The sequence below is a fragment of the Perognathus longimembris genome, chromosome 11, assembly GCF_023159225.1.
Source record: "Perognathus longimembris pacificus isolate PPM17 chromosome 11, ASM2315922v1, whole genome shotgun sequence".
In the NCBI taxonomy this organism is placed as follows: Eukaryota; Metazoa; Chordata; class Mammalia; order Rodentia; family Heteromyidae; genus Perognathus; species Perognathus longimembris.
In genome coordinates this window covers 41,830,633-41,856,006 of record NC_063171.1, presented here as the reverse complement: position 1 = coordinate 41,856,006, position 25,374 = coordinate 41,830,633, and the positions used below count along the sequence as shown (strand labels likewise).

Genomic DNA, 25,374 nt, shown 5'->3' with positions numbered 1-25,374 from the left:
CCAAAAGAACAAGTTTTTATTTTATCCTACAGCCAATAGGTACGAAAGGGCCTGACAGGTCAGACATGTTTTTTTGTCTTTTTTTGATTGTTTGTTTGATTGTAGTGTTTTGTTTTTAATGAAGAGATTACCACATGGAAACTGAAAAGCATGACTCATGACCACCTCAAAAAGAATGATATGCACACAGCTCAGGCCATGAAATGGAAAAGGACAGTGATTACAGTCAGAAGATCTTTCTAAGCCCAAAATCATAAGGCTTTTAAAAAACTAATTGGTGTGAATAACAGTGAATAGACATGGTTGCCAACTGACCTCTCGGTTGCTATTAGGCACTCAGTGTGCGTTGTCTCATTCTGATCTTTACAATAACTTTATAAATTATGTACTTACATCTCCCATTTTACAGGTCTGAAAACAGGCTGAGATTTGGCACCGATTTCATCTGGATCCAAAACATAGATGCTGAACTGTTATCACTACTGCCTCCTGCACGGGGTGTGATGATGAAGAATTGGGAGGAAGGGTGACGTGGAGTTTTCCAGCTTGGGGAAGGCTTTTGGATAAAGAAGGGTGCATTCAGTGCTGACATGGGAGAGCTGGGTACCCACTGCAGAATCGATTGTACCCAGTGCTGAGAGCTGGGCCTCAACTGTACCCACACAATTATGAACTATCAATATATGGGATATTAAAATGATGACTGTGGGTAAAAATCATCTGTGGAAAGGCAGATGGAAAAGAGAAAAGGACAGAGCTCTGGGGAGTTTTGACATTCCAGAGTGGAGGAAAAGAACTGTGAAGGGGCATGATGAGAGGCACTTCAAGAAGTGAAAGGAACATCAAAAGTGATATGTTCTCTTCACGGGGGTTCCCATCAGTTTAAATTTTCTCTTCTAAGGAAACCCTTGTATTACCTGCAAAGCTGGATTTCAGAATACAAGCCCAGATTGATGCAGTCATAATATTCAACATACATATGTGAAAACGGAAATGGAGGGGACCGATGGGGTTGGGAGAGATGGGAGAGAATGTTGGAAGGGGCGACATTGATCAAGATGCATTGTACTCATTAACAGGTTCAACTGAAACCCCTCTGTGCAACTATTTAAAGATAATAAATAAATATTTTTAAAGATATAAACCTTCGCTGGGTGCCAGTGGCTCAACATCTGTAATCCTTACTCATAGGAGGCTGAGATCTGAGAATTGCAGTTAGAAGCCAGCCTAGGGAATCAACCACCAAAAAGCCAGAAGTGGAACTGTGGCTCAAGAGGCAAAGCACTAGCCTTGAAGGGAAAAAAAAAAAAAAGCTCAAGGTCAGTTCCCAAGCCCTGAGTTTAAGCCCAGGACCAGCTGGGGCGGGGAGGGGGGAAAGCTCAGAGATCAATAAAATTAATAATAAAACCATGCCAGACCTCTCAGCCCTTAATGCTTTTCAGCCACCCCCCAGACTAAGGTTTTGGTGAGAACCTTGAGAACCCACAAGTTTAGGGCTGATCTCTCACAAGTAGCACTTTTCATACTTCCCCTTGCAGAAGAGCTTTTATTTCTACACATAAGAAAAAAGTCCCTGAAAATAACAAGTGTCTCTTAGAGCCACATGGAGTCCTTAGACCACTGCCACATGTGTTTTAAAATTCACAGAGGTGACATTTTCACATGTATGCTCTGGTAAATGAGATAGGCTGGCTTTCCTTCTTAGAAACCTTTTTTGCGTACACACACACACACACACACACGTCTGCCAATCACCAATCACATGGTGGGATTGTCCAAGTCACTCATGTCCAATACAAATGTAATGTGTGCCATGGATCTACAAAGATATCCAGATTGGGAGGAAATTAATATAACTGTCTGATTTCACAATTGTCAGTATTATCTATGTATTTGGGTATACATAGTTAACATTTGAATCTGGGAGCTGGGCACCCGTGGCTCACATCTGTAATCCTAGCTATTCAGGAGGCTGAGATCTGAGAATCGTGGTTCAAAGCCAGCTTGGGCAGGATAGTCCGGGAGAATCTTATCTCCAATAAACTGCTTAGAAAAAAATCTGGAAGGGATCTCAATGTTGTTTTGATTTTCATTTCTTTTATGGCCAGTGATGTAGAGCACTTTTTCATATGTCTCTTGACCATTCTCATTCCCTCATCACAGAAGTCTCTTTGTAAGTCTTTAGCCCACTTGATGAGGGGGCTATTGGTTTTTTGCGGTTTTGTTTTGGAGGAATGTAATTTTTTTTAGTTCTGCATATATTTTAGATATAAGGCCTTTGTCCGTTGTATGGCCAGTAAAGATCTTTTCCCAATGTGTGGGCTTTCTATTTATCTTGTGGGCTATGTCCTTTGCCCTGCAGAAGCTCTGCAGTTTGATGCAGTCCCATTTGTCCATCCTTTCTTTGATTTGTAGCATTTCTGGGTCTTTGTTAAGGAAGTTCTGTCCTGTGCCAAGGAACCCAAATGTTTCTCCTACTCCTTCTTGTAGTGTTTTCAGGGTATCTGTTTTAATTTTGAGGTCTTTGATCCATTTGGAATTGATTTTGGTGCAGGGTGATATATAAGGATCTAGTTTTAGTTTGTTGCAGGTGTTGAACCAGTTTTGCCAGCACCATTTGTTAAAGAGGCTATCTTTCTTCCATCCTATTTTTTTAGCTCCTTTATCAAAGATTAAGTAGGCATAGTTCTGTGGGTTCATTTCTGGGTCTTCAATTCTGTTCCATTGGTCTTCAGGCCTGTTCTGGTGCCAATACCAAGCTGTTTTTATTACTATAGCTTTATAATACAGCTTAAAGTTTAGTATTGTAATTCCTCCAGCACTGTTCTTTCTGCTTAGGATTGTTTTTGCTATTCTGGGTCTTTTATCACCCCAGTAAAAATGTCCTATATCAAGATAACTAACAATAATAAATGTTGGAGGGGATGTGGCCAAAAGGGAACCCTACTTCATTGTTGGTGGGAATGTAAACTGGTTCAGTCACTCTGGAAAGCGGTATGGAGATTCCTCAGAAGGCTAAACATAGAGCTACCCTATGACCCAGCAGACCCACTTTTGGGCATCTACCCAAAAGACCACAAACAAGAACACACTAAAGCCACCAGCACAACAATGTTCATCGCAGCACAATTTGTCATAGCTAAAATATGGAACCAACCCAGATGCCCCTCAGTAGACGAATGGATCAGGAAAATGTGGTACATATACACAATGGAATTTTATTTAAAAAAAAAAAGAATTTTATGCCTCTATCAGAAAGAATGACATTGCCCCATTCATAAGGAAATGGAAGGACTTGGAAAAAATTATGCTAAGTATGGGGGCTGGGAATATGGCCTAGTGGCAAGAGAGTTTGCCTCATATACATGAAGCCCTGGGTTCGATTCCCCAGCACCACATATATAGAAAATGGCCAGAAGTGGCGCTGTGGCTGAAGTGGCGCTGTGGCTCAAGTGGCAGAGTGCTAGCCTTAAGCAAAAAGAAGCCAGGGACGGTGCTCAGGCCCTGAGTTCAAGGCCCAGGACTTGCCAAAAAAAGAAAAGAAAGAAAGAAAGAAAAATTATACTAAGTGAAGTGAGCCAGACCCAAAGAAACTTGGACTCTATGGTCTCCCTCATAGGGAATAATTAGCACAGGTTTAGGCTAATCACAGCAGAGGATCGCAAGAGCCCAATAGCTATACCCTTATGAACACATAAGATGATGCTAAGTGAAATGAACTCCGTGTTATGGAAACGACTGTTATATCACTGTTGTAATTACTTTCAACATGCCATGTGAAACTGTAGCTTCTATTGTTGATGATCCTCTTGTATCCCCTTCCTGTGGTTGTCCCTGCACTATCTCTGTATCTTATCTGAGTCCATTGGAAACTGTGTATACTGATATTAGAACTAGGAAAGTGAAAGGGAATACCAAAATCAAGAGACACAGGATAAAAAGACAAATGACTCCAAAAGCAATACTTGCAAAACTGTTTGGTGTAAACCAACTGAACAACTCATGGGGGAAGAGGGAAAGGGGGAGGGGGAGGGGGGAATGAGGGACTAGGGAACAAACAGTACAAGAAATGTATCCAATGCCTAACGTATGAAACCGTAACCTCTCTGTACATCAGTTTGATAATAAAAATTTGAGAAAAAAAAAATAAGGCCATGATAGATTATAAAAGACTCTAGACATTTTCACACAGTGAGACCAAGGGAGAATATTCTTAGGCGAGGATCACAAAGGCTCAATAGGTACATGCATATAATCATATAAAATGGTATTTATCAAAATAAACTCCAAGAAATGGAATCAAGAGGGTTTTTTTGTAATTCATTTTGTAGTCTCCTTTGTGGCTGCTTTTGTTTTCTATACTTTTTGCCTTGTATATATGTTAATGTACTTTGGAGAGGGTAAGGGGGAGCACAGAAATGGTGGGACAAAGGGCAAACAAATGTAGCAGCAATAATCACTAGAATCTGCTGAAAATGAACTATACAACTCATGATTGGGTGGGGTCTGGGGGAAAAACTGAGAAAGTAAATGCAGTAAAGGCACTGTTCAAGAAGAAATGTACTCATTACCTGACTTATGTAACAGTAACCCCTCAGCTTTACAATAACTAAAAAATGAAAGATAAAAAAATATCTTGGGCACTCTGCTTGCCTAGCATGCATGAAGCACTGGGTTCCATTCCTCACCACCACATAAACAGAAAAAGATGGAAGTGATGCTGTGGCTCAACTAGTAGAGTGCTAGCCTTGAGCAAAAGAAGCCCAGGAACAGTGCTCCCCAGGACTGGCAAAAAATAAATAAAGTCTTGCTTTAAAAAAAAAAAAAAGAACCTGGTGGTAAAAGAAGATATTTTCCTATAAATATCAATTTAGGACTTAAAAGGAAAGCCTGGTTTTTAAAAGGGTGCTCCGAGGAGTCTGACTAGGATAGGATATAAGCAAAGCAAGAAGACTAGTTCTTTGTAAGGCTCACTTCGGGGATGTGGTAGCAGAGTACATGCAAGGTTGAAGAAAGCTAAAAGAGATCCTGCTGGAGGCCTCTTTCCTTTGCTGGAAGTAGCGACATGGGAAAAACACTTGGGAGCAGGCATGATAGGTGAGATGAACATATGTGAGGATAGTAGGAGCTAGAATCACCCATGGGGGGGGGGGGCGCCCAAGGCAGAACCCGGGAGATGGAGCTAGTCTCTTCAGACCTTGGAATCACAGGACCCACTGCTTAGAGGTTCCCATACCTCTTCAGACCAAGAGCAGTCTGGGGAACTGGAAGACCCAGGACACAAGCCCCACCTACAAATCAGTTTGTACCTCCGGCTGTTTTGCAGGTCTTCTTGGACCTGCTCATCTAAACACTACCTCCTCGCTTAGCAAGTTCAGGAAGTCTCACATGTTAAGGGCTACAATCCCACACCCATCACTTCAGCCAAAGCCCACTGAACCAGCTTACATGCCCCATCTACTGGCAGGCCTGGACAGAATACCAGCACCCTTTAGGGACTTGGAGATAGAACCTACACTTGGATCCCTAAACCCCAAAGGTCTCAGACCTGGAAAATGCTCTGATTACCTATTTCAATTCGATCTGTTACAGTGTCTCCTGTGGATATACATTCATCCTATAAATATTCAGTGAGTTACCACTGTATGCTATGATACCTTACACCTTTCAGGAACTAGAAATACCCTGGGGAGGGTCTCAAAGCAATCAGGCTTGAAGAAGACAGATGTGAAATAGAAACTAGCCAGGTGCCGGTGGCTTTCACCAGTAATCCTAGCTACTCAGGAGGATGAGATCTGATGATCACAGCTCATAGCCAGCCCGGGCAGGAAAGTCCATGAGACACTTATCTCCAATTAACCACCAAAAAATCCAGAAGTGGTATGGTGTCTCAAATGGCAGAGTGCTGGCCTTGAGCTGAAGAGCTTAAGGACAGCACCCAGGCCCAGAGTTCAAGCCCCATGACCAACAAAATAAATAAATAAATAAATAAACAAAAATAGAAGCTACAACAGTTTAAAAATAAATTCCAAATGATGCAGTGCTGAGAAAGGACATGTTCCTGGATAAGTAGATAGCTGGGGTTGGAAGAGGCTTTCTCTGAAGACAAGAGGTTAAACTAAACACTGAAGGATGACTCTCGATGGAGATGTGGGGGGAATATTCCAGATTGTGGAAACAACATATGAGGTCCAGAGGCCCACAGCAAATAAGCCTCGTGGGAGGAGCAGAACCTATGAGGTAAATGTCCCTTTCCCCTTTCCCCTCCCTTTATGGCTCCCCAACCCCCATCTCTAGACAATAACCTTCCAGAAGGAAGGCAACACTTGTTGCCCTTGGCTTACTCAGCTTATTTGACTTATTTGTAATATTATAAGTTCTATGCTTTCCTTTAAATAGCAATCCAGCTGATTTCATTATCTCCTAAGTCTGATCGTATAGCACACAAGAAGGTTTAACATGGCTTCATTAGAACTAGAACCTAGAGCTGGATGCCAGTGGCTCAGGCCTGTAATCCTAGCTACTCAGGAGGCTAAGATAGATCTTAGCCTTGGTAAGAGGATCTTGGATCCAGGCCATTCTGGGTAGAAAAGTTTGCTGGACTCTTCTTCAAAATAACTAGCAAAAAGCAGAGCTGGAGATGTGGCTCGAGTGGTAGAAAACACAAGCCTAGCAAGTACAAATCCCTGAGTTCAAATCCCAATACTGAGGGCTGGGAATATGGCATAGTGGCAAGAGTGCTTGCCTCATATACATAAAGCCCTGGGTTCAATTCCTCAGCACCACATATATAGAAAAGGCCAAAAGTGGCGCTGTGGTTCAAGTGGCAGAGTGCTAGCCTTGAGCAAAAAGAAGCCAGGGACAGTGCTCAGGCCCTGAGTCCAAGCCCCAAGACAGGCAAAAAACAAAACAAAACAACAAAAAAAAAAACACAAAACAAAAAAAAAGGGACTAGAAACTAAGTCCTTATGACTTTAAACACAAGATTTCTATGGATCATATAGCTCTGTCCAACCTCCCCAAGCCGTGAATCATTAGAAATCAAGAAAATTAGAGACATTGAGTATTGTTCCACTGCAAATTTAGAAAAATTAATCCCTACCATTTATAGCAAAATCAATTAAACTAGAGGATATTACGTTAAATGAAATAAACCAGACATGGAAAGACAAGTATCATAGGTTCTTTCTTATATGTGAATATTTAAAACAATAAACCACCCTGAAATTTGAATATTGATAATCAGTTGTGAGGGAACTAACAGAACAAGGGTAGAAAAGGATGGCTAAATGTGATCAATGCAGGTTGTGTGTATGTGTGGAAATATCATACCGAATCCCATTAATATGTACAACTGAAATACTATACGAATACAATACAACCCCTACATGCCTGGCTCAGGAACAGAGTAGTGGTGCACAAAACTAGATAAAAGTGTTAAGTGGCCATCTCCACTCAGTTGGCCATAGTACCAGAACACATACACTTGAAACGTGAAAAAAAAAAAAATAACACCACATGTATAAAATATCTAAGATAGGAAAGTTAGGTGAGAATGGAGTTAAGGACTATTTTTTGCCTTTGAGTTTAAAAAAAAAATAAAATTTCTAATCATAAGAGAATGGGATGGTTGTGGGTCCCCAATAATGAAAACGAGCTACTCCATAGTAATGCATTGGAGTTGATACACCACACATGCACACCTATGTGTGTCTGCACACTCAAATTTCAGCCCCATTTCTCTCTCTAGTAGTCACAGACTCATAGGGATTGGAATATAGATAGTACTTGTCTGTTGGGGTCCATCTTTCTCCCCTGGATGGAAGGGGCTTGAGGCACCTCCCCCAGCTGGGGAATGCGGCCCTTCCATCCTCTCTACATTGGAATCCGGAGAAACCGGTTGGGCAAATAGACCCCCGACTTAGCTGGCAGCCAGCCTGGCGCCTACCAGCCCCGCCCTGGTTCGGGCACTCAGAGTGACGTAGCCCCTTGGAGGTCAAGTGACCAGCCCCTTGGAGGTCAAGTGACCAGCCCCTTGGAGGTCAAGTGACAGCCTTTTGGCCTATCGGAATCCTGGCCAACCCCCTTCCCTCTGAATCATCTCCCCTTGTCCTTCTCTCAATAAAGTTAGTTCGCTCTCAGAAGCCAACTCCGTGGTCTATGTACGCTAGCTCCCAGAAAAGGATAGCGGCCACATTACCACGCGGGTCGCGCACACGCCAGGCCGGAGTCACCCCTACGTCCCACCCTGACAGACCTGCAGGCCGAGGGTTAGGGGAGAGGATGATACGAGGGTAATAAGAGAGAAAGAAATAAGCCTCTGAGCCGGTTCAGAGAAATAGCCCCAACACTTGTCAATGCCTGTGAAGCAGAAGCAGACGATGATAGCTAGTTAGCCATCATCAGGTAGATCCCAGCAAAAAACTATACAAGGCAAACCTAACACAGGAAAATAAGCACTCAACCTCCATTGGGTCTGTTGCTCCTCTGCATGATGGAGACAACAGTACCTTCCTGTCCATCCAGCATTCTACTGCATAAAAGTGCCTGACGCTCCTTGATCTATATCCGATGTTTGATGGGTGAGTGATGATACAGGATTTGAATAAAAATGCTAAAGATAAAGAAGAGAGTGATGACTCATAGAGTATGCAAACAATGAAGATTCAAAGAGATTTCAACAGATGTGAATTATAGGGAAACACTTTTAGGATGACTTTAAATCAAGACAAACCAGAGTCCTGAAGTAAGATTGATCAACAGGCCTGGTGAGGGTAGGATGGAGTGAGAGATGAGTGAAGAGCAGCTGTGATGGAGTGGGGACTGGTGGCGTGATGTGTGGCCAGACGGGTAAAGGAATCCTGGACTGCATTGCTATGGTTGTTATTATTTTACTGTTTGTATTATGATTATTATTACACTATTGGAAATGACATCATTTTACATAGAGTTATTACATGAATCACCTTATTAATTGGAGAATATTATTGGATCAAGGGAAATAGTTGCTCCAGCAACCTCCATGTCAGGGGACACCTGGTACTTGGTTGGTCCACTTCAAGTCACCAGCTGTAAGGTATGTGAGCACCTGGAGGACAGCTAGAGTGACAAAGGGACAGAGACCCAGCTCAGCATTGGCATGCACTCATGGGTGACCTTCAAGAAGTAACTTAGTCCTTCCAAACCCAGCCTGCTTCCTTCGCTGTCAGAGAGGAATGACAACTCCTGCTCCACAGAGCTGCCTTGGGAATTAAATGGAATAACAGGTGGCCTGTGCCTGGCAGAGAGTTCACACACAGGGAAGACAATGAAGTGGCATTTGGCTCTCAGCCCTCTTGAGCATACTATGGGGAATCCCCGCTGTGGGTCTGCTTTGAGTGCAAGTTGGTTTCCAGCTGTTCTCTTTGTCTTCACATGCTAGGCCAGTCCCACCATAACCCAAAGGGAGCTGAAGAGGGACAGATTCAGACAAATCAACTGCACTCACCACTGCTTCAAGCCAAGCCAATAGAGAATCACAGCACATGCTTCCCAGACTTCAGAGGGAGAGAATGGATGAATGCATGGATGGATGGATGGATGGATGGATGGATGGATGGATGGATGGATGGAATACAAAGAGCACAGGGTCAAGAAAACCAGAATAGGAGAATCCTAATTTGAAGAGCAAGACTTGGAGATGTGGCATGAATGAGCAGAGATCTGGGAGTGAGTAGGAAATTTTCCAGCTCCCAGTATTAGCAACTATATTGCTTTGGGGGTACCAGAGTTCTCCCAGCCTCTTTGAGATGAGCCCCCAGTTCTCTATCCATGGGGAAACACTTCTTTCTCCAGCCAACTATTGAAATATAGCTGCAACACCTACCAGGAACTGCTCCCCTGCCCACGCGCTCCTTCCACCTAATGACACCTCTTCTTAAAGGGTTCATCTCTAATTAAGGCCCTACCTGTAGTCAGCCCTGCCTGGCAGAACCTGCTCAGTCAGAAACACACCTGGCCCTGTCCTGCCTGGCTTTAAGATTCTGGAACACCTGCACCTTCCCCAGAGCCATCATGCCCCTGACTTTCTATCCCTTTTCTCGCACTCCTCAGTGCCTCTGACAGCCAGCCCCAGGGCAGAGTGCCCAAGTGATTTGCAGAAACACAGAGGAGATAATTGGTGGATGTCTACAGGTCCAAGGCTCAGCACCTCCACCATCTCCCCACTCCACAACTTCTTTCCCATTAGCACTTTCTAGAGAAGAGACGAAGAAAGCAGGGACAGATAGAGAAGAAGGACAGGCGGGATAGTACATAGGAAGAATTGAGAGCTAGAGAGGGAAACAGTAAGAAAAGAAAGAATGAGGGACAGACAGGCAAAGAGGTAGAAAAGGAAGAGAGGCAGAGACAAAGAGACCACTAGACAAAAAGACACAGATGGTAAGCATGGAGAGGAACCTCAAGATTTTTCCCCAGTAAGTGGGCTGTTGGGATGGAGCATCCATGTGGGCCAGCAGCAATCCATATGCTCCCCAGCCACCATAGTAAGAAGGTCCCAGGGTAGGGTAGACAGAGAAGCAAGAGAATGTTTGTCTCCCAGATCTCACCGTGGATGAGGGAGTCACCAGAGGGTGGGGAAGATGGGTGTCTTGGAATTTACAGGGAGTTAACCTGTGAGGAAACTAACAAATCACTGCAGTGGGCTGGGTTCGGTGCGGTATGAAGACACCAGGATTTTCCACTCTGGTTGTGTGTCCAAAACCAACGGAGGGAAAAGCCACACCCTTCCCTGCTGGGCCCAGCCGCCCTTCATTGCACAGATACTGAGGTGACCTGGCAAGGTGCCTAGCCCTGCATGGCTCCATGAAGATGTGGCTATTGAGGAGCAGGCACTGATCCCACAGAGGCCAAGGTGAGGAGCAGGATAAAGGAAGCAGAGAAAGCCACCAAGAGACGGGGACGAATGAATTCCGTGGACACTGGGAAGGGAGAGGTCCCCTTTGGTTTGGAGCCACACAAGCATTCCTAGTCCTTGAGAGCCTGTTTGGAGATGGTAGCAGGGAAGCACAACTATTCTTACACCCTTGGCAGGAGAGTCATCCTCTCTTAAAATAGGAGGGAATGCACTGGCGCAGTAAGGGAGAAAGGAAGGACAGCCTAGACCCCACGAGTCAACCCTGGTCATCAGTGTGGCAGCACATGGCACAACCAGATCTCCCTTACATCCATGACCTCATTTTCAAAAAGCATCTTGAATGAGATTGAAGCTATCAAGACATGGCTTGGCTGTGGTATTGGCAGAGGCATCAGAATGGGAAGCCAGCCCAAGGAGGCTTATTCCATGGAAAAGAAGACTTTGCAGTGAAATTGTAGAAGCCCCAAATGACATGCTGGGACATTTTCGCTTTATCCTGCCAGGAGGGTAAGGCCATAACATGATTTCTACCAGGGTGCTGACTGGAATCATGCCAAGCCTCAGATTCTGATAGTTCCTTCCTTTAGTAACTCACTGGGAAAATTTGAACAGGCCCAATGTCTGTCCTAGGTTCAGACTTCTGTAAGATGTGGGCCCTTAACCAGCTTGATATGGAACTATTCTGAAGTCAAAGTAAAGGTGCCAGTCTTCCCCTACCCCACATGGTATAATGGTGGGAAACAACTGAATGGATGGCCCCTGGAATGACTCTCAGTCTAAGGTCAGGAAGCCCTGAAGGAGATGTGATCTTTCCTCAGAACTGCCATATTGGGTGTGTTGAGCTGCTCCCAGCTCATCACAAGGCTTGGATTCAGCCTGAACCAAAGTGAGACTAAGTTGCCCATGATGGTCCATCTTCCTTGCCAGTGTCACCCAGGAGCAATGAACAACAAGAGTCACAACAGCGCCACCCACAGTAAGTTACCAGACCTCAGCTACCTTCCATGGAACCATGGTTGAGTGCTAGGCATGAATTTTAAGACTTGTTCATGTTCAACCATTTAATCCTCACATCAATCCTTCAGGTGGGTTTTAGGCAACTAACCACTTTTAATAAGTAAAGGGGAGCTAGGAACAGGTTTCTCTGTAAAAGAACAGAGAAGAGGCAAACTGCATGCCAAGAACCACCTGAGAGTTCGCCTTTTGCCTCGTTATTTTTTATTATCCTTAAGTAGTTGCACAAAAGTTATAATTCAACATGTCAGTTTGCAAGTACAATGCATCTAGATCCATATCACCCCTCTCATCTCTCCCAACCCCACCCATCTCCTCAATTCACCTAGTTCCATTTTCATAGATGTACATTGAAAATTGTAACAGCATTCTCCCACTCTTCCCCTCTCTATCTGTCCTCTCCTTGACCTCATTCCCACCCCACACCCCTACCTTCTGCCAGAGTTTTGCTAGCCCTGTGCTCTGATTTTAGTCAAATTGTATATTTATGATCCATACAAATCAAATCTAGAAGAAACAATAACCCAGGCCATGTAATACTATGGTTTGTGGGAGACTTCTATGATTTACGATAGAGACTGAGAAGTCTACAGTGCTCCTACTAAAGCCAGCCTAGGGCAGAGCCTAAGATAGGCCAATGAGTCCCCGAGGCCTAGAAATGATGTTCAAATCAAAAGAAGCATAAAGAATGTTGAAGAGTTGGAAGAAGAGCCAAGAAAGAAAAGTTGGAAACTTTGGTGGAAACCAGTGACTCACACGTGCAATCCTAACTACTAAGGAGGTTGAGATCTGAGGATAGCAGTTCAAAGCTACCCTGGGCAGGAAAGCCCATGAGACTCTTATCTCCAGTTAACCACCAAAAAGCCAGAAGTACAACTGTGGCTAAAGTGGTAGAAAATTAACCTTGTGCACAACAAGCTCAGGGACAGTACTTAGGCCCTAATATCAAGCCCCAGGACCAGCACAAAGGAAAAAGAAAGGAGGGAAAATGGCAGCTTAGTCATCCATTTGAGCTGTTATAATAGAATATCTCACACTGGGTGGTTTATAAACAACAAAGGTTTATTTCTTATAGTCTAGAAGCTGGAAATCCCCGCATCAAGGGGCCCACATCCAGGGGGAAACATCGTCATTGGGTCATGCCATAACAGAAAACAGTGCATGCCATGCATGCAGGCACAGATACAGAACAAGAGAAAGCAAGACAGGACCCAACTCATTTTATAACAAATCCACTCTTATAATAATGGCATGAATACATTAGTCATGTTTTTTAAAGCCTCTTCTTTCAACACTTGTGCCAATTAGGGATTAAACTTTTAACATATAAACTTTGGGGGACATATATAAGCCCTAGCAGATGGATTTTTGATGAGGCTATTTCTCATCTTAGGTTCACCCTCTTTGGTTACTTCCCGCAGGAAGGGCTGTTGAAATCACCTGTACGGGGAAAGTCTCTTCCAGGAAGTCTGGGCCAAGCCCTGACCTCCATGGGAAAACTGGATTGACAGAAGCCTCTGATAGAGAAGTTCCTGTTCCAGGAATCTTCCTCTAGCTGTATAGATCAAGAAGGGACACTAAGTCTTCCTGGGCCTATTTGACTGAAGAAAAACCATTGCCTTGCCTACACGCCCAAGACACCTTAGGACAACGGGCAAAAAGTCACAGTCAAGCCAATGAGATCCAAAGCAGGAAATCTACCAGGCACTGATGGCTCAGACCTATAACCCTAGCTACTCAGGAGGCTGAGAGCTGAGGATAGCAACTAGAAGCCAGCCCAGGCAGAAAAAAAACAAAAGCACAAGATGGCTCTTATCCCCAGTTTACCAGAAAAAAAAAACCAAAAGTGGAGGTATGGCTGAAATGATAGAGTGCAGGCCTTGAGTGGAAAGGGAGACTATGGAGCCCTGAGTTCAAGGTGCCAGTACCAGCACAAAAGAAAAAAGGAGGAAGTCTTTGAAAAGCACAAAGCTGTGCAAAGGTGAGGCTGTTAAAACCGGCCTTGTAAGAGACACCAAAACATTCTTAACACAAAGACAGAGCATGTGTACCAAGTGAAGGAGGCAATGTTTCTGGCTCCTCTCCTTATGTTCCCTTTTCCTTCTTCCCTTGTTTTGAATGAGGCCCATTGAAGCAATAACTAGCCTGGGTGCTTTTGTTGAAGAGCACTAGATTTTCTCCCTCCTATCAAAAAGAAATAGTACTTCACATTGGACAGGAAGGGCCACAGAGTACCAAAGTTCCAGGTCTTCACTCAGCCCGGTATTCCTCATGACCCATCCAGACACAGGCAGAGGCACTGGGCTACTTGTGCAGATATAGCTCTGCCTGGCTCTAAAGAAGCACATGGCCCCAGCCTTCAGAATACTCTAGGGAGACCAGGACACAGGAATATAGAATGATAGCACCCGCTACAGACAAACCCCCAGAGCCAATTCTGAGACTTAGACTCAGAAGGGACAGGATGGACAGAATTCTGGTGGGATAGAGCACTACTCAGGAGGATTTCCCAAAGAGAGATGGTGGAACACACTGGCCAGGTGAGCAGGCTCTAGGATGCAGGATGCACTTTTTTGTGTGTCTATCTATTTCTTCCACAAACATACATAGTATCTACTAAATTCCAGAAGCTGTTCAGGAACTGACACAGGACACAGTGATAAATAGAACTCAGCTGTTCCCCCAGACACACTCACAGTCTAGGAGAAGATAATGAATACTGGTTTTAAAAATGCAGCCCTTAAGTAAGGATAGCACCCAAGTAAGTATAGCAAGTCAATGGGCACCCTGGGCTGAGCACCCGGGCCCGGCTGATAGGCAAGGACTGGTAGCTGCTAGGTAGACCACAGGGAAAGCCATACCAGGCACGGGGCCAGGTGCCAAGGGAAAAAGAAATGTGATAGGGACCTCCAATCATCTCACCTGCCTGATGAAGGTGAAGGAAGGAGAGGAGAGAGGAAGCTGGGCCCAGATTCAGCAGACTGTGAATAGACAGGGCGGGGGACACCAGAGAATGTCATCAGGAAAGGACATGGTCGTCCCAAGCAAGCAAAGAGGGACAAGGTGAGGTGGGCAGGGAAGGCAGATGCGAGGTGTTAGAACAAGATGGGAAGTGAGGACAGAGACCCAGTGGGAAGTTGAGAAGCCTCAAAAGTTGCTGGGCTCCCTCAGTGTTTGAAGTGAGGCCACGTCTTGATGATGTTGTACAAAGCCTTCCCAGGGGACAGAGTATTGGCCACATCACTGTGGCCCATCAGCAGGTAGTTGGAGGTTAAGTACCCCTTGACCACAGCACACTGGATCAGGTCCTGGGCTGCCTCCAGCGCAGCTGCATTGGGAGGCTTTTCTGCAAAACATATTTACCCCCATCAATCATTAGGGCTGTGAGATTACCTGTTTAAGGAGCAACAGGCATTTGGATTCCAGTCCTTTGCCTTCCTTACCCCACCCTACCCCATCATCACCATCCTCATCATGGGAAACAAACTGTAGCAATTGGACATTTCCATTTCAGGCCTTTTCTTTCCTTACCCTACCCCATCATCATCATGGCAACATATTTACATCAGTTGTAGCAGTCGTGCACAAAAAGAAGACAAGGCTCTTGTGTTCTTCCATTTTCCTGGCCCAAGTTTCTTTTCAAAATTTAACAGCTGCCCTAGAATAGGACTCCTGCCTGCCACATCCCTTCTTCGCAGGTCCAGAGCAGGTATGCCCCCTGGATTAGCCTCTGTTGTGCAGCCATGTTCACCAGCACTGTCGCCATGGTTGCCAAGGAATGAGGCATAGAGAACTTCTAACAGTACCAAATTTGCAAAAGTTGTGTTTGTTTTTTTCTTTGCCTAATGTTTGCTTTGGGTCTGAATACAGCCAGATGGAGCCTGGGATGCAGATGGATAGCTGAGGATAAATGTTCTGTCTGGAAAAGACTTCAGTTGACAATCATCCTGTGCTGAGAATCTGTGTTAAAGTTAAGTGTTCTGCGTCACTGTCAGGCTCTACCCTGCCACCCTTGGTCCTATGTTCCCAGACATTCCACCTAGTATCTTATCACCCAGAGCCCTCTTACCTACAAAGTTTCCCATAAAGGCAATTCCTAGAGCAATATCGTTGTATCCATAGGTGTGAGAGCCTTGGGTATGCCAGCCAACTCCTTCATACACTCCGCCATCCTGGCCCACCAAGAAGCTAGGATAGGGAAAAAGAAAACAGAGAAATCACTCTGGGGAGAATTTGTTTCAGTCGTTCCTTCCATCAGTAATTCATACGTCCATCCATGTATCACCTACTGGCTGGACGTTTCGTAGGGGCCAGTGTGCACAGGGAATAAATACAAAAACACAGCCCGTAAATACTGTGCCTCTGTCCCCACGACTTCCCTGAAGCCGGCCCCTCCGAGCTGACTGCTGGCTTCCTTGGTTCTCTGAGTACAGCAGGCACTTACTGTGCTTCTGGAATACATTGTCCCTGTTCATTACCCTCCTAAAACATTTCCTAGGCTTTCACAAGCCCACCCGTTCCTGCTTGCCTTTGCTTTGGCTGCTCTCCCTCCATTCCCTCTGCCAGCCCATTTGCTTCTCCTCCATGTGGTATTTTCAGAAACCCAGTCTATCTCCTTGGGACCCAACTCAAGCCCCTTCTCTTGTCTGGATCAACATATTCACTATGGACAATCAATGACTCTCACAGCTTCAGTTAGCATCTACAAAACTCCAACATGTCCAGACTAACCTAGAAAATTGGGGATTCTCCTGAATGCCACTCTGTCCTTCTCCCAGCCCCACCATCAAACCATTAATCATGACTTACTGTCTCTTCCACAGCTCTTAAATTCCTCTACTTCCTCCAGCAAACAACTACTGTTCTCTTCAGAGTCACTGGGTTACTACAATAGCTCTCCATCCAGAGTTTCACCTCCTTCCAACAATTCTTTTTTTTTTTTTTTTTTTTTTTTTTTGGCCAGTCGTGGGCCTTGGACTCAGGGCCTGAGCACTGTCCCTGGCTTCTTCCCGCTCAAGGCTAGCACTCTGCCACTTGAGCCACAGCGCCGCTTCTGGCCGTTTTCTGTATATGTGGTGCTGGGGAATCAAACCCAGGGCCTCGTGTATCCGAGGCAGGCACTCTTGCCACTAGGCTATATCCCCAGCCCCCCAACAATTCTTAAAACAGCATTCAAAGTTATTTTTCTAGCATATAAATTCGATCACAGGGCATCCAGTCTAGTCTCAAGGATCAATCACAAGACCCTTGTGATGTGGCTCCCCAGAGGTCTCTCCAATCTCTACCTAGGCCCTGAGTTCAAGCCCCAGAACCAAAACACACACACAAACACACACAGAGAGCGAGAGATGCATGCTATCTGTCTGGACACCAGGTCCTCAAGTATGTGGTGTGATCCTTTACCTGGTGCACATTCCCCATCTTTGCCCAACTATGTCTCAATACCTTATCTATATGCCAACACAGATGCCCTTTCCTCAGGAGCACTTCTTTGATGCCAATCACTCCCCCAAAGAACTGAATGGAGGCTCATCTTAGATGTGTCCTGCTTTTTTCTTCTGTCACAGTGCTTAATGTTTTGCCTTATAATTACTTGTTTATTACCTCTCTCCACTCCATAGAGAAGGGGCCATATCTTTCTTGCCTAGCATCCAGCAGATAATAGACACCCAGTAAAATGGCCTACAAAGTTAAGAGTGATACACAAATGGGTGTATTGTCCTGATTGTGGTCCACCTACTGGCACATGGTGCCACTGGAGGGGGCAGAGATTGCATAGCAGGTTTTGAAAGAAAAAGTGCAGTCTCTGAAGACTGAAGCAAAAAGGAGAACAAACTTCTGACGTTTTCCTCTTGGAATTTCTAAAGTTGTCATCAATTCTCTGTTATCTAAGCTCGGTAACAGTAGCCAAAACTATGAAAAAAGTCCTGAAAAATGAGGCAGATTTTTGCCTGTGTGCAAAAGCTGCTCTATAAACAGGAGCTGAGATGAGAAAGACAGCCATCAAGAAGGGCAATAGCACATTTGCAGAAGTAAACCAACCCAAGACAGCAAAATTTGTTGTGGTTGAGTCCTAAGTAAATAACAGAAACTTGTCATATTCAAACCCTAAAACCATTCTGTGAAATATTCAAAACATCTCCCAAATCGCATCTACTATTCCATTAGTTTAATATATTTTCTTTCTAAAAATATTCTCAAAAGAGAATACTTTGATCTCACTCACTATGGAATGTTATGAAGCCTATTGTAGAAATAAGGAAGGAAAAAAGAAGAAGAAAAAACAGAGGCCCAGAGAAGTTACAAGTTCCTGTATCTATAAGCATGGTAAATCAGAGAAGACTCTCAGGATTCTAATGTCACTGGGAGTAAGCCTCGGAGGGATTGGGCTAGACGGTGGTAGGAGTAAACAGGACCCTTGTCTCTAATTGGTTAGAAGGGGCTGCATAAATAGGCACATCCCTTCCCTTCAATCGCCTTCCTGAGGGATCTCAGAGTCTCACTATGTAACAATGGCTTCCTATGCCTTCTCTGCAGTCTTCCCAGCCACATGTGGAGAACATTCCCCAAAGGAATAACTAATCCCAGCTGTGCTATAAATGATACTCAGTCCAGAGTCTCACAAGAAGAAAATATGGTGCCTATGCAAAGTGCTTGGCATGGAGGAAGGTCTCCTCCAGCCTTCCCTTCCACAGCCCTAAAGAAGAAGGGGGCCATGTTTCCACAGATTCTACTTACTGATAGCCAATGTCACAGAAGTCTTGCTTGTCCATGTGAAAGGACTGGGTGTATCTGACGTTGTTCTGGCAGACTGTGGACACATTGCAGCTTGTCCCAGCAGTGTGGATGATGATGACGTATTTGGCTGGGAGAATCATGTGAGGGCAGTGTGTCTCTCTGGCTTCCCAAGTAGATCGTGGAGTGATGTTGGGGCAAGCTGAGGTGAAAGAAGTGGGCATAGGAATCAATCCATGCCTCTTGTGAACACTTCACATGCGCAGGCTGGGATATTATGCCTCAATCTCTCCACAACAGCCAGCACTCATGGAAACATCCTATCATGAACTTGACTAGAGAATTCTAATTTGAGATCTTTAAGAGACAGACTATAGGGCTGGGGATATAGCCTAGTGGCAAGAGTGCCTGCCTCGGATACACGAGGCCCTAGGTTCGATTCCCCAGCACCACATATACAGAAAACGGCCAGAAGCGGCGCTGTGGCTCAAGTGGCAGAGTGCTAGCCTTGAGCGGGAAGAAGCCAGGGACAGTGCTCAGGCCCTGAGTCCAAGGCCCAGGACTGGCCAAAAAAAAAAAAGAGACAGACTATAGCAGAGGTATGTGTGAGCATCACTCTTGAGTACCAGGGATCTCCTGGCCTCTCTGAGATGCTTCCCCAGCTCCCTGATCATAGGGAGACACTTCTTAATCCAGCCCACCAGAAGGCTGTTGTGATACCGCCCAGAAACTGGACCCTGCCCACCACTCTCGGGTCAGGACATTGGAGCTAAGGGACAGGATTCTGATGATTGCAGAAACTAGGGTATATCCAGAAGGGAATAAACCCATGAGTCAGCTAGAGGGGTGGCTATTTTCTTCAAAAATCGAAGTGTATGTTTACATGGGTATTACAGAATAAGAATGATATGCAGAAATATGCTCACTCTTTAAACTGATCACCAATCTATGGAAATGTGTGGAACTCTGTAAAGAATTCTATAAATGTTGAGGAATTAACGTTACTACAGGAAGTGCCAGTCTAAAGGCCAGTAAATCTCTGTTTAGAGATTAATAATTTTGAAAACCTAATTTTTAAAAGTATGGCTGAGTTCTAGGAAAAGGCTCATGCGAGCAGCCAGAGTGACATCAGAAGTGCTTGTTCATTTTATTGGCTGTAACCTGCTATTTGCTCTCTCCAAAATAGTGCATCATTTGGATTGCTCAAGTTCTTAGAAAATTCATTCTTCTAAGAAGAATGTGAAGCTCATGGACACCAGTAGCTGATGTCTATGATCCTAGCTACTCCAGAGCACCCAGGGCCTAGTTCAAGCCCCACAACCAACAACAACAATAAAGATGTGGGAATTGAAGCCATTTTCAGCACTGTGACCTGTAACAGGCTGGCTAGCTTTTCCACTTAGAAAAGTATGTGGGGGTGGGAGGGTGGGGGTGCGTGCACACAATATACACAACTATAGAAATACATTGACTTCAATCCATTCTCATGCTGCATTTTTTTCATCTCCTCCATGCCATCAAACAACATAAATATTTCTCCTATCACTTGCTTATTTCCTGACTTTACTCACTGAAGCATAACCTCCCTGCGTGTGGAGGGTTCTGTCTACTTTGTTCACAGCTCTATGCTCAGGATCTGCTGGTCAGTCATTATTTGTTGATCTATTTATTTGTTGTATTTAAGTCTGTGTATATGTATTTTTGTGTTAAGAATGAGTCTGTGGCAGTATCATACTGGGGGAAAGGAGGGTGGAGAAAAGGTCAGGAAAGTTCCCTTCCAGAATCTTCCAGATCTCAACATCACAATAGGTATGAGGGATCTCCTAAGTAGCTAAGATTACAGGTAGGAGCCACCAGCACCTGGCTTCCCTGAGCTGCTTTTGCTCAAAGCTAACCCTCTACCACTTGAGCCACAGTGCCACTTCTGCCTTTTTCTGTTTATGTGGTACTGATGAATCAAAACCCAGGGCTTCGGGCTGGGAGTATGGCCTAGTGGCAAGAGTGCTTGCCCCGTATACATGAAGCCCTGGGTTCAATTCCCCAGCACCACATATACAGAAAACGGCCAGAAGAGGTGCTGTGGCTCAAGTGGTAGAGTGCTAGCCTTGAGCAAAAGAGAAGCCAGGGACAGTGCTCAGGCCCTGAGTTCAAGGCTCAGGACTGGCAAAAAAAAAAAAAAACAGGGCTTCATGCATGCTAAGCCACATTCCTAGCTCAAATATACATGTGATATATATGTATATGTATGTGTGTGTATAATATTAAACATCTAAGTGTTTTGATCTTGTTTAAGAAATAAAAAGACTCTCACAGAAAAAAAAAAATAGGCATGAGGGGTTCTTGGCCCAAGAAGCATGTATGGTCCAACAGGGGACAGAGGGTGAACAAATGCAGCTGTACTCACTAGACACTATACAACTTGTGGATGAGGAAGGGAGGGAAAATGGAGAGAGAGAGTGCTAGGGAAGGGGTAACACTGTCCAAAAGTAACTATAATCCCTCTGCACATGACCTTTCTAATAACAATAAAAAATTAAAAAGAGTCCAACCAGAAAGTATAATCACAAATGTGGATGCAGGGGATAAGAAGGAAGCAGGTGAGGAGGAACTGAGGTCTTACCTTTCTTAGGTGTCTTTGGATTTGGAGGGTCCAGACAGTTCTCTTCTTTCAAGAGAAGTGGCTGAACATACCTGGGTGACAGGTGACCCTTCTGGATGGCATAGAAGATCAGGCCCTCTGCAGCTGCTAAGGCAGCAGGACTGGGACTGTTACCTTTAAAGAAGATAACATGGACATAAAACAGTTAGTAAATTGTACTGCACACCAGGAAAGAGAATGAGATGATCACCTGAGCCTGAGTGGCTGATGGGTAGGAAGATAGAAAATAGGCTCAGGGGTCATGACAGACGATCTAAGAGACAAGAACTGTCAGTCAGAGCTCTCAGCAGCCAGTCTTGGCAATCTCTTCCAATAGTCTACTTAATACTATCTGCCATAAGTGCCATAAGTGGGCATCTAGTATGTTCTTTTATGTCCACTAGCCCATACAATTCTCACAGAACCCCTCTAAGGTAAAGGCTATTCCTTACCCAATGGTCAACTGCAGATACTTGTGGGTACAAGCTATGTATAAGCTCTCAACTACATCCTTCCTATACGCAACTCTACTATTGTTTGCTGATGTCTGCAAACTCTACCTCCCAACTCAGTTGCCTGCTGGATTCCTGCTGGTTTCTACCAACAGAAGACACTAGAAGAAGAAATAAGCCTTGTTTTTCCTGCCCTTACCCACCCAGTACCCAAAGCATCCACGTGAACAACTCCAGAATCCAGGTGGTAAATAACAGTAAACCCAAGTGATGCCCATTGTGGCTTCGGCAACATCTGATTGCAGACCAAGGAAAGAAAGAGGACAAGAAAAAATGCACATCATAGGATCTAATGAGCAAAGCTTCAAGAGAAAGTATTAGAGAATATGATGTAAGCTGAAGAAATAAAAGTAATTGCAAGGGTCCACAGGGAAATGACCATTACCTATCTTATTTCCAAAGAAGGCGATGCCCAGGGAGACATTGTTGTAGCCTTGAGTGTGTAAACCTTGGACGTGCCAACCAACACCTTCATATACCTTACCATCATCCCCAACCAGGAAGCTGCCAAGTAAGGAAACATTGGTTTAGTGATAAATCTCTGTAAGAAGATCCTTTTCACTGATCCTTAAAAGGGAAATGGGGTTTTTGTTGCTCATAAACAAGTACTATCCTTTAATAGCACAAGAATGTGGGAGCAGAATAACAAAATTTAAACCGAGACCTGAGAATACACTGCATTTGGCTGTGACTTTGCATGTGTGCCTTTTTCAGGATCTCACCTTAAAAATAACTGTTTGGGGGGCTTGGAATATGGCCTAGTGGCAAGAGTGCTTGCCTCGTGTTCATGAAGCCCTGGGTTCGATTCCCCAGCACCACATATATAGAAAATGGCCACAGGTGGCGCTGTGGTTCAAGTGGTAGAGTGCTAGCCTTGAGCAAAAAAAAAGAAGCCACAGACAGTGCTCAGGCCCTGAGTCCAAGGCCCAGGACAGGCAAAAAAATAAAAATAAATAAATAACTGTTTGGTTCAAGGTAGAATTTTGAATGTGTGACTACCAAGGACGTGAGGCCCTTACTTCAACATTTTCAAGAGCATGAGAATTAATTCATCATGTTCTTACTTTACAGAATGAAATACTTGAACATTCTTTAAAACATTTCCCTGAAATTCAGAAATGGTGTTATTTTGACTTTTTTCTTTCGTTTTTCCACAGTAACTCCCATAAGCTCTTCATTATCACAGAAATGTATTTAGAACATCACTTTTTCAGTTTCTTTTTAAATATGATATACATACTCTTTTATTTTCTCCCCTTATTCCTCCTTTACTTCTGTCTCATTATTTCTCATCCTCCACCTTCCAAATGGCTTCAAAACTGATGTGTTCACAACTGCCTACATAGAAGCTTTGACTAGAGCATGGGTTTCCAAAGCAAACTGAACACAATCTTTCCTGGAGGTCACATAAAGACTCCCTCACTGAGTCAGGCCAACTTCCACTTCCCACTAGGGAATGGAATGGGGGCACAAAGATCCAGCCTCTCATTGGCTTGGCCACTTCCAGCAAACACCCCTGTCACCATGCGGCTGCCTCTGGTTAGTCCAATGTGAACACAGCTGCGCTAAAGAACAGAGAGTATTGAGTTGTCTCTGCAGAAACCCCACTCGGGGCGCAGTGTCAAATAAGAAACAATTAGAAGTCAATTAATTAGAAATAATTACCTGGAAGCAGGCAACACTACAGTGACACCAACAGAGCAACAGAGGTCCTAAGTACAGGACCTGCAGGTGATCCTGGTGGCCATACCCAGGGTCTCCAGCTGCTCTTAATTATTTGTGTGGAAAACAAATTGAAAAGCATGGATTATACTTTGCAAAATGGATAAATCAGAAGTCATTTTTATTTATAGACAAAAAACACCATTTCTAATCTTTGTCATACATATGTATGTATTTGATACGATATAATATATTTATATGATGCTATGAATACACACATATATCCTCATACATAAGTGGAGGGGGGGGCACATCCTCACTCTTGAGTGCAAATGAGGAAAGAAGCTTCTAAGCCTCCATTATAATATTCCTAATAGATACTCAATGCTTAATGTGGGGATCTTTTTTTTATCCTCAGGCTCATTTTAACACGTGACTCTCTTCCCACCTGCCCCATGGCCACTCTTCCCTGCATACCCCATCCTTACAGTAACAAATGGGAAAACGTTTCACAGGGTCCTGGACTAAGTGGGTACTGGCCTTCCCAGAGCTGGACTAACAGGCTGGACTAACTGACATCATATGGTCCATGCTTCCTTGCTCTGAGTCACTTTTAAACCAATTCTTGAATTCCCCTCCACTGAGGCTTTCTCCCTTGTGTAATAAGGTGGCAATGTTTCTCCTATCCACCCACTCCTCTGAGGAGCTGGAAGGGCCTAATTGGGTGATATCTGTGCAGACTTTGTGAATGGTAAGGCTTGGCAAGTTCTCAGAGGGTGACTGTAGGTGCTGTCAACCTAACTTTCCTAGCTTCTTTCCGGAGTTTAGGAATTCCCATATAAGTAAATGGCTCTTAGTGGTCCCTCCTCATAGCCTCTGAAGGACAATGGATTTTGTTTTTCTTTTTTTTTAAAGACTTTTGATTCATCATCAAAGCAACATAAATGAAGCCCAGAAAAAAAAAAATCAGAGAAACAGAGGAGGGAAAATAGAGCCCTAAAAGAGGTAACTTTGGAAGTAGGCCACAGGGAGCCGACCAGCCTCTTACTTGAAGGCCACATCGCACCAGCCTTTGTTGTGGACAGAATGGGACTGTAGCACCCGCAGCTTCTGGCTGCAGGAGTTCTGTTCCTGGCACTCCATCCCCATGAGCTGTTCTGTGATGAGGTAGGGCACAGGTGAGCTCAGCAGGGCTGTGCAGGTAAGTGGTCTTGCCTCCCACTCCTTGCGGGAGACAATGGTGGGAATGCCTGTCAAAAAGAGATCACAGGATGACATGCAACAGGCCCTACCCAGGGCTCTGCCCTACCCCACCATGGGGTAGGGGCCTAGAGTGAGGCCTCCTCCACCTACAGCCTCCCTTTCCCATATCCATGGCCCCATTTAGGCTAAACAACTACCCAGAGATTCTGTACTCAGCAACGTTGTCAAGGTGCCTCATTCTCTATTCTTTCCTCACATGTCTCTGGAAGATAAACTCAGTTTTTAACTTCTCTATTGCCTGTGTGTGATCTCCTTTCCTTCAGAAGTATCTCCAGCCAGCATTCTGGGATTCTAAGCTGCCTTATCTTGAAGTCTCTTGGCCTTAGGATTCATTTCTCATACTGGCATTGGGCCCTGGACCTCTACCTGTGTCTTTGATCATAGACTCCCCTCAGAATAGTGGCTGTGAAGAAAGGCTTGCCAGCCTTCTCAACTAAGGACTGCAGAGCCCACAGGAAGTTCCCTACGTATGGAATGTAGCTCTCTCTTCCACATGAAAACTCTGCAGAGGCAGAGCTAGGAGACCTCACCCAGGACTGTGGCTCCCTGAAGGCTACATTTCTCCATTCTCAGATCATCAGGAACTCTAAGGAAAGAGTGTCTCCATTCCCACAGTGGGAGTAAGGAATGGGACACGTGTCTTTTCTCGCTGGACT

General features: G+C 44.6%; 1 protein-coding gene across 1 annotated transcript; it reads right to left on the bottom strand.

Annotated features, from left to right (window-relative positions):
- Positions 1 to 15,075: 15,075 nt before the first annotated feature.
- Positions 15,076 to 24,830, bottom strand: Pglyrp3 (peptidoglycan recognition protein 3). Its single transcript, XM_048358218.1, has 7 exons — positions 24,809 to 24,830; positions 24,504 to 24,705; positions 22,179 to 22,297; positions 21,264 to 21,416; positions 18,647 to 18,845; positions 15,978 to 16,096; positions 15,076 to 15,254 (listed from the first exon to the last, which is right to left on the bottom strand). The coding sequence occupies exons 1-7, from the start codon at positions 24,828 to 24,830 to the stop codon at positions 15,076 to 15,078; spliced, it is 993 nt and encodes a 330-aa protein (XP_048214175.1).
- Positions 24,831 to 25,374: the final 544 nt, after the last annotated feature.

Bases quoted from the DNA above. Each gene is read 5' to 3' on its own strand.
- Pglyrp3 (XM_048358218.1), bottom strand. From the start codon at position 24,830: ATGGATATGGGAAAGGGAGGCT. The intron at 24,706-24,808 runs GTAGGTGGAGGA...TCTTTTTGACAG, and splicing joins GGATATGGGAAAGGGAGGCT to GCATTCCCACCATTGTCTCC. The intron at 15,255-15,977 runs GTAAGAGGGCTC...TATGTTTTGCAG, and splicing joins CTTTATGGGAAACTTTGTAG to AAAAGCCTCCCAATGCAGCT.